Source organism: Lutjanus erythropterus, chromosome 14, assembly GCF_056507025.1.
Source record: "Lutjanus erythropterus isolate fLutEry1 chromosome 14, fLutEry1.hap2, whole genome shotgun sequence".
In the NCBI taxonomy this organism is placed as follows: domain Eukaryota; kingdom Metazoa; phylum Chordata; class Actinopteri; order Lutjaniformes; family Lutjanidae; genus Lutjanus; species Lutjanus erythropterus.
Window position 1 is genome coordinate 5,115,779 of NC_139330.1, and position 10,201 is coordinate 5,125,979.

General features: G+C 38.1%; 1 protein-coding gene across 1 annotated transcript in view; it reads right to left on the reverse strand.

The window, feature by feature from the left end:
- dst (dystonin) overlaps window positions 1-2,587 on the reverse strand; it is a 138,456-nt gene extending 135,869 nt beyond the window's left edge. The window contains exons 1-2 of the mRNA XM_084736527.1: window positions 2,453-2,587; window positions 1,967-2,180 (exon numbers count right to left, since the gene is read on the reverse strand). Of these exons, the coding sequence (XP_084592653.1) occupies window positions 1,967-2,180; window positions 2,453-2,464 (226 nt within the window). The 5' untranslated portion in view covers window positions 2,465-2,587. The remainder of the gene's footprint in view (window positions 1-1,966; window positions 2,181-2,452) is intronic.
- Between the last annotated feature and the right edge of the window lie 7,614 nt (window positions 2,588-10,201).

Below are 10,201 nucleotides of genomic sequence, written 5' to 3' on the forward strand. Positions count from 1 at the left end.
ACGCCCTACATCCCTCCCTTGTCTGCGGGTTTGTCCAATCGGCGACACTTCCTCTCCGGAGCGCACTAGATTGATAGGAAGGACTGCCGGACGCGCTGCGCTGCAAAAAATGTCTGTCTTGACAGACCCATTGATCTGATAATGAGTCATAAATGCCATGAAAATACAATTTAAACCTGATTTTATCAACACAAGAGGCTAAACCTCATCCAAGCGTCGCCGGATTTACACGAATTTTCACCAAAAGTTAAAACAAGTTGTCAAAACCAGACTTAATGAGTTGTTCATTTTTTACAGTGTGAAATTATAAACGCCTTTTCCTTGTCAGACGTCTCTGTACCGGCTCGTGATCACTTTCTGTTTTTCACCTGCCAAACACCTTTGTCAGATTTAGGACTCAGGACTACTGTCTGAACCTTTATATCTTTCCTGTCAGCTGTTACTAATGTCCACCGATGTCTCACAGATTCCTGTAAGGTGCAAGCTTACAGGAAAACCCCCACAGTCCCTGCATGATATCGAGATCTGCTACACTGCACTTCTGACAGGGTTTTACGATGTCAACTGGCGTCAAAGTGTCATTAAAAACTACTTAAGTGTTATAAAACTTCAGTCATCAAGTGAGAAAGAAACGAGTGTCCATGTCAGAGAGATGTATGCCTGAATCTTACTTTCATTATCAATATGATGTGTCCTTGTGATTATTGCCATCATATAATTCATATAAATAAATTTAAAGATTCAAAATGTGCATTAAACCAGGGCTAGGCGATAAGGCTTACAAACAATATCTCAATATATTTAGGCTATGCCATGATACACAATATATATTGATATAATATATCTTTAATTCTCAAATGGAGATTATCTCATAAAATATGATGCATTGCTGTGGATTAAACTACCTTACAGCCTATAAACTAGATCTATCACAATATTTTTGACCACATATCTCTATCAACAATATTATGGGAAGACTATTGGTACTTTCACAAAATATTACAACAATGAGAGTTTTAATAATCATCAGTAATGTGTATAAAATGAAAGTAAAAGAACATCACTTTAATATAATGCAGCCTTTAAAATCAATACAAGACAACCCATATGCCATATAATATTCTGAGACAATATCTAGTCTTATATCACACTAACATTGATATATTGCCCAGCTATACTATGAGAGCATGATTTGATGACGGTAAGAGAAATACCTGTTATTTTAAAAACACTACATATCCAATAATGCAATGTTTATTTCATCATAAAACTTCTACTTCTTCTGCCTGAATTGTATTATTAACATTTGGGCACATATGGTGCGTCCTCGAGATTATAGCTTAAAATATAATTTGTAAAGTAATAAATAATATCTACTTTAAGATCCTGATTTGATGAAAATGAATGAAAAATATCTTTTTTAAAAATTACAACGTCAAATTATTTTCTTATAAAACTAGTCATCAAGTCAAAAAGAAACCAGGGTCCATCTGGCAAAGATTTATGTAATTTCTTCTATCTGAATCTACTTTCATTATCAACTTTTGGACGTCCTTGTGATTAAATCTCAACGTATAGCCTAATTCATAAAAAGAAACAAAATCATAGATTCAAAATGCGTTTGAAGCTCCTGTTTTGGTGAAAACAAAAGAAAAATACTAGCTGTTTAAAAAATACACTCTATATCCAGTCATCCAATAATTAATTTTAATGCGTTTTATTCAGAATAAGAGCGGACCAAAATACCATCACATGTACCTCAAATCCATCACTACAGCTCCAGTTTACGACCCCAAATTAATGTGGGGAAACAAGGAGGAAAACGTACACCTTCACAAGTGGCTCTAAGCTCATGCAGCCCTCATAGCGCCGTATATTGCAGCATATTCGCTCATTGTTTTTGTCGTTACGGTGCATTACCTAGACTATAAACCGACAACCGGACAACAAGGAGACTGTCCCTCACCTGCGATCCTGAGCACGGCTCTCTCCGCCGGGTCCAGCACGGATCCCCCCTGGATCTTCCTCTTGGACCGCTCATGTCTGGGCAGGTTCCAGGGTAAAGTGTCCCCGGGTGCCGGTGATGCCGACCCAGATTTAACACTATAATCATCCTCGTCTGAGAAATCCGCCGAGGAAGACATGGAGCCGTGCAGGGAAGGGTTCCCCGAACTGGAGCTCTGTGAGACAAAAGAAAACGGGGATCAAGAAAAAAAAGAACAATGCTCGTCTTGATTTCACAGAGTATCGCAGGAATAACGCGCACAAATCCCTTTAATTCTCCCCATCGCGGGTCAAAGTGCGTAATGCGAGAGCCTGTTAGGCGTGAGGACGCTCCGTGACACCAGCTATCAGCTCGTAAAGATCCATAACAATAAAAGATTGAGCCAAATAAAGCCAATGTAGAATCAATAGTATCTGGCTCCCCCGCCAGGTCAACAATAAGACTTACCACTGTATACATGGAGACCTGTCAGGTGGAAGGAAAGAGAAAAAACAACAATCCTGTCTTGCGTTTTATTAGCTTCCACCCTTCAGTCACACATTTCGAGCGTCAATATCAAAAGGTGCCACGCCCTTTGAGGGATGCTCCGGCCACGAGTTGGTCCCTTATCTGAGCACTGAGGATGTGGGGTGATGTCAGATCTCCAGAGGGCTGTAGGGATGGTACGCTGTGTGCTGTCGAGGCAGAGCTGGACCGTGATGGGAGAGCAGACTGCATGTGTCTCCTCCGCGTCATAGCCGGCAGCCAACAACAGCAGGCTCCATCCAGAAGCGACGGCGGTGTTACAGCGCCATCCCTGCACAAAGGTGCTGGGTGGCCACAAATACACCCAAAAAGAGGCAGGGGTAATGAGAGGACAAGGGCTACCACAGACTTCACAACACATCCACACAGAGCAGACTGCTGAGAGGAGTGACTGCCCACACTGTAGCTGGGGTGTTCACCACAGAGGGTGGAGATGAGCTAATTACCTGAGCGCACAAAAAGGGGATTGCACTTGATTAAAGTGGGTTTAACCAGATTTACATTTAAACCCTGCCAAGCCTATTTAACCAGAAATATATAATGAATAAAATATTTAAACAATTAATTCCATCCTTTGTGGGATTATCTGTGATTTTGTTATTCTTTCTTGACATTTAACTGTAGTTAAAATAACAGAATCACTCAAAGAGAAAATTATAAATGAATGATGTGCTGTTGCAATTTCCTGCTGCTGCACCCAGACACACCTGAGATTGAGCAAGAGAACAACCCGAGGCAAACACATCCTGATGGACAAGGAAAGGGGTGGGGCGCAAAATACCTGTATGGTGACACTTCACTTACTTAATGATAAAACAGAGGTTAAATGGGAAAACGGGTGTATGAAGCCCATTTGACGAAAAAAAACGTCTTAATAATGAGATACTAATTATTTTGAGAAAGTTTCTCATTATTTCCAAATACTGACTCATTACTTTGAGATACCAAGTCACTATTTTGTGAAACTACTACATTTCTCATTATAATGATTTACAGGACCTTTTTTTATTATATTGGCAGAAATGAGCTTCCATATGGCTCCTGAAGAGTTCAGCACTAATTTCTGAACATTAAATTAAATGAACTCAATATTGCCTTCATGAATTAAACTGGAGAGCTTCTGGTAGTATTTCTACAGGGGTACAGAAAATGATTTCTAGTCTTTAAATAGCAGTAGTAGTGAGAATCTGTTCTCAGCACTGGGTCAGTGTCAAGTCTGCAGAGCTGATAAAAGCAGCACGCTGTTAATATTAGCAGCCTTTTCATCATTGCATCACTTTTTATCAGGATAAAACTCAGCACTGAGAAGGCAGCTTAGTGTTGCAATTTTATCAGCTTTCTGCTTATTTATAATTCCTGCCATTAAAAGGGAAAAACTACATGATTCAAGGAAAATTAGTGCTCATTATTATGAAATATTTATTAGTAGGGCTGCTGTAGGAATAAGTGAATGCTCTCCTGAGTCAGTTTTCACTTCTTTCATATAAGAAACAAACTGTACAGGGATAAGAATAACTAAAAGATATTTTTGCTAAGGACTTGTTACTATTGTTACTATTACTATTTGAAAATACAGTGGCTACAGGGTATCCATCAGTGATAAATTGTCCTGATGGAAAACTGCCCTTTTGCAGAATGTGCAGTCCCTATTCAATAACAGTAAACGAGGAGCACACAGGTCCAGATGCATTTATGAAATATTACATTCTTGACCAGATTCATGTGGGAAATGAGCTCAAATCTCCACAACTGTGCAGCCAAATACTTTCATGTTCCCATGTTACTGTTGTACACTCTGTCTTAATGGTGTAAATGAAATAAAAAGAGGACTGCAGTCACTTGACCTGCTGTGAAAAGAACGTGAAGTAGTCAATAGTTACATTACACTGGTCTGGGTCAGTTAAAGAGATTATTGTTGGTTTGACCAAGACAAGGTGAACATTCTGGATAATTCATTTTGCATAGTTTAGTGTAGGCTACACATGCAAATATATTATAAATGATGCATGGTGATGGCTGATATACGCCTGCAGTTCATGCAGGACTAGGCTGCTCATTTACAGCACATATTAGAGCTCTCATGATTCCATAAATCTTCAAATTACTTTCGTGGTGTTGTTCAAATAATGTGTACTACTCTTATTAGATAGGTTACATTATATGACATTAGTGTATTATTGCCTGGTATTATATATACATATATACATATATAGTGCATGATTATATTATGTCATACCATTACTTTATATATTCTTTTTTTACATGGCTTTGTTAAAAACTTGATTCTGATTGGTCAGTTGCAGCATTCTAAGATCTATTATTTCTTTACAACAGATTGTTGCTATGAAGAACAGACTATATGGACACAGTTCTGACCATAGAATCTGAAGTAGCAACAAAATCATTTTTCAGTGAACAAAATCATTTTTAAAATCAATATTTTGTGTCAAATTATTGCTGCATTTTGGTAAGTAACCATGTAATAAGTGGGCTAACGGCCTGCTCACTGTACATTATCCCTTGCATATTATACTATACCATATTACAATAAATATTTACATTTTTTATTTATCCATTGCAACGGCACTGTTACTTCACTTTACACTGACTGCTGCTGCACTGCACTCTGTCACTTTGGGATTACTGCACCTTGCTGTCTCATTCTGACAGTAAGGTGCAGTCTGACAGACCTGAGCTACCTCCTATACTATTCTATGAATGTCTCCTTTTTACTGTCTTGCAGTGTTGCTCTGTCCTCTACCTTGTTGTTGTCATTTGCAATATTGTATATATTTGCACTACATATGTATGAACTGTTTGTCATGTACAGTATGTTTCACCGAGACAGAGAAAGCAACGCAAACCCTTTTCTTTATGCCTGAATATAAGTATAATGACTATAAAGCTTAAATGAATTGAATGTGAAACTCCTCTGCCTTGTATAATTAGAATAACAACATTGGCAAACAGGACTGTTTATCTTTTGCTCATTGCCAGGTTGAGCATTTCACCTGCACAACAACTGTATCAATGCACTTTGAAACATTGAGTGGATTTTGTTTTACCCATGGCAACAAAATATTTGATTTAGAGGAAGCGACTCTAACATATTGACATATCTCTTTCACAAGCCGGCTCTGAAAGAAATGATATGTATGTTGTTTGCTGACAGTGGCAATAAGAAAAAGCACAAAACTGTGTGTGTTATCTGCATGCAGTATTGCAACACAACTAATGGAAGCAGAGAGCTGCAACAGCATCACACAAATCAATAGGTCCCTTTTAACACAGTCAGTTCAAACAGCATCATCATGTCAAGTCTTGTACTAAATTAGAATTTTATGCAGCAGTAACAGCTGTAACCCTTTACAGTATGGAAACAAGCTGTAAAGGATATTTAATAAATTACATTCAAAATCAGAAACATTCAAAAACACTTTGTAATTTTGTAAATGTAGGATCTGAATTCTTTTCTCTTAAGCAAGTCAAAAAATATTCTCATATTAGAGCAGCTGTGCAAAAAGAAAGCCAGAAACAAACAAAAGAGATCCAACATGTTTCGTTCCCATAAGTACACATTTCCAGCTGTGCTTCTTCAGTTTTATGTTCCTGTAGTCACGTTTCCCTCCAGGAAGAAATTAATCAATATTTTGGTCAAGTTTTACACTGTTTCTTTCCTCATTTTGCCTTTTAACTGCACAATCTGAAACTGATAAAGGTATTGGAGAACAGAGATCATGCTGTTGTTTGGAGGCAGTGCAGTTAACTCACAATGTAATTAAAAGATGCTGGAACAAAAAAGCTGAAAGCCTGAAACTGTGTTGTGTTAACATAGAGCTGAGCTGTTGATCCGTATGAAGATAGATATTATGTTCCCATGCCAACCTGGTAAATTGTTAACAGACTCAGAATGGATTAGACAAGACGTGCACCAGCATGTCAGATAAGATGACTACAAACTGAGGCAAAATGTCCACAGAATCTGTTAAAATGGAGGATTGTCATTTCAGATTCAAACTGGAAATCAGTAAGAAAGAGCTGATACCGTAACATGTTTGTGTAAACCCTCAGGCGATAGCCAGGTAGTGAAAACAATTTATAGATTAGTGATTTTTGAATCAATGAGTCAAATGTTCTGTGACCCGTTAAAGAAGGAATATGTAACTGTGCGCCCAAAATTGGGACTGCAGTCCAAATAGCAAGTTGACGCCACTCCTTCCCAGATGTGGGGAAGCTCAGGCAGGTTGCAGGAACATTGCAGGAGCGCAAGACAAGCACAACATTGTGAATTGACAATAACGAGTGACGACGAGTCCTAAACTGTAAGTTTATAACTGTGCCGAAAAACAAAAGCCCACTGCTCTGAAAATAAGAAATACACAAGTTACAGGCTGGAATAGAAATTTCAAAAGAGGACACAGCAGCTGTAGCTTTGTTGTAGAAGCCAGAATGTCCAGTTAACATGTTTCCTTAATCTCTGATGACATATCATGATATATTACAGTAAATATATTACTGATTTCTCCTTTAAAGCAAGGCTGCAACACATTTAGAAATTGCATGCTCATGTAAAAACTCCTGCTGGCCCAATTTAAACAAAAGAAATTTACAGTAGCAACATTTGTGGTTTAAATAGATGATCAACCAATATTTTTTTGAACGTAAAACTTGCATTTGACAAAATTAAAGCTACTACAAGGAGTTTTTAACTGGTTAAAAAACCATCTCAATTTATTACTGGTGCCTCTATATGACCTACATAAGCAAACAAGACCATCTACAAGAGGGCTGGCTATTTCAGTTCAGCCAGTTAAAATGAAGCAGGAGGAAATATTTATTTAAATAATTTTATTTTTTACATTATATTTGGTGGCTTTTATGGCAGAAACGCCACTACTTTTCTCCACGGGGGCCTCCAGAATGAACAATATATGAAGGTTCCTTGTAGTAGCTTTAAATTAACTATTGGAGAAATGTTAAAGTGTTCATGCTGTGTTAAAATATATAGAATCAGTCTTCAAATGTCATTTGAAATTACTTTGAGATCCTTATTTTCTTTTGTGTTGAACCTGCAGATATGTTTAAAGAGACTATGTCAAGAGACTGACGTGTGAAAATGTTTTTTTGATCCATGTTTGTCAAATGATCATCAATGAATAAACAGGGATACAAGATGACGACACACACAAATGATTTCATAGCACCTGTAAAGGACCATCCTTCAAGAGCAGGGTTTACACCCTGTAGACAAACATTTGCCTGTGTCCTTGAGGAACTTATTGAATCCTTACCCGGTTCAAAGGCACAGTGATGTCCCTGTGGAGGGGAGCAAGCAAAAAATAGCATCAGTATTAATCATGGTAACAGTTAAGGGAAGTACCTACAGGTTTGCGTGTGGGGGTGACTTGTACAGACTGGTAAAATTCCGGCAGGACTCTCTTCTTCACTTTGCGTTTTCTGAGACCCGACGATGACTCTGGTTCGCTCTCAGGAATCTCGACCAGATTGGGCTTTTCCTCTGTCACTCGAGCATGTATGCTCCGTCTTGCGTGACGTGGACTGTGCCTGAAGCCCTGGCAAACATGGACAACTGTCAAGCTGGCAACAGTTTCAACGTTCAGCAGATTTAGCAGGAGAAATTAAAAGCTCTTATCATAATATGAGTAACAATCGGGATGTGATTCAGGTTTCTTAAGCGAGGGAGGAACCATTGTGATATATGACCTAGATTTCAGAGTCAAAGATGTTAGAGAAAGATGATACAGCAACTCCCATCACTACAGGAGAAAAGAAAACTTCACTGTAATATTTTGATCTATCCCCTTTTTCTCTAACCCCTCCCTGAGATTTTCTTTAAGAGCTGTTTATTGTTGGACTGAATGGGTTTTAAGGTAATGATTCTTAAACATTAAAGCTCAGCAACTGTCCTGCTGTTGTGTCCTTGAACATGACACTGAATCCCCACCAGCTACAGCACTGAGCCAGATTCAGTGTCCTGTGGTTCAATAACATAACATGCGCAGGAAGGAAAGCTTTTGAAGCTTACAGAACTTCAAAACCATAGAGACAGTGGCGGTTCTGAGCCAGTTTCACTGTGGGGCCCAGACTGTAGCCAGTTATTTCCAGAGAGCCACCTTCGACCCAGGTAGGAATATAGCACAAATATAGCAACATAAAATACAAGTATTTGTTTATATTTTGGCAAATTATCACCATCAAAGAAATTAGCTATTAGCAGTACCGGTTTGCAATGTATGCACTGATGTACAGACAACAATCACTGAAACACTCTGATACTGGAGAAAACTTCAAAATGTGATAAGGCAAGATCTGCAGTTATAAGGAGCATATTTTTCCTCTGCTTTGTAAGTGGATTGATAGAAACTGCAGGGATAAAGAGGAAAGTTTGTTTGATAAAATTTACTTAGGATCAAGTGTTGACAAATTGTGACTACTGCTTGTACTAAATATACATATATAAAATACATGTTTCAGTAACAGTAGAAATGCCCCCGCAGAGTTAGAAAAAATGCTTTATTTTTTGGCATCACTGTACTAAATCCCATGTTATCCATTGCAATAAATCTGATTGGCCTATATGACACTTTAAATAAATAAAAGGTGTATTAGACATTAACTGAGATGTGCTACAGTGACTTAGTGCTAGTTTCAATTAAATGGCAGCAAAATAATTTCCATATGCCACAGAAATCAATAACTGAACGCCACAATTATGTCGAAGACATCTTCTGCAATAATATAAAATGTGTAATTTTAAGATGCCACTTGGTTTGAGTCTGTTTTCATGCATTTTAATATAGCCTATTTTTAAAATTCACTGGTTTTATTTTGAAAGCAAAGTGCGTAAAACGGAAACAGGTCGACTGAGGCTCTACTTGACGCATTTAGGCATCAAACGTGATGACAAATATATGTTATAAATCAGAAAATAGAGAGGGCTTCTACCGGCTCAGTCTCTCCTCAGTTTGTCTCAGAATACACAGTGAAGAGTTTCAACCCTCCTTAAGAATGAAACTGCAAAATCACCTACATTATTTATTGATAACACATGCGCAATGCGCACACCATGGTCCTTAAAATAGTCATGCAGTTGTGTAAAAGTCCAAAGAAGCAGGATTCTGGGTGAAGAATTTCTCATATTATTCTTGAAAAGCTCATAAATCATATAAGTCTTTTACACATTTAATTCCTGGTTTCTCTGTAGCTGTTAGATATTACAGAGGACTGACTCAAACACGTAATGAGAAAAGTTCATCCTACCTCTGATCGAAAATGATGTGATCGGAGGCCAACTACGGGACAGATAACAGATGTTAGGATGAGATGTTATTATCTACATAAAGTATGACATGTCAGAAAAAAACTATAGACATTTAACAGACAATAATCCAGATATTTAAGATACAAACTAAAAATACATCAGCGCTTTCACACTTATCAACGCCTACATCTGTGTATCATTTCTCCTGCAACCAACATTACAGATGTGTGCAGCACACTGACTTAAAACATACTATGAACACATCCAGAACATGCAATGAACAGACATATGGACTGTCGGGGTGAGGAGATGCGGCTGGCCTGCGCTACTCACCGCGGCTCTTGGTGCGTCCGGAGAGCACAGATTTTATTGGATGTTTTCCATTACGA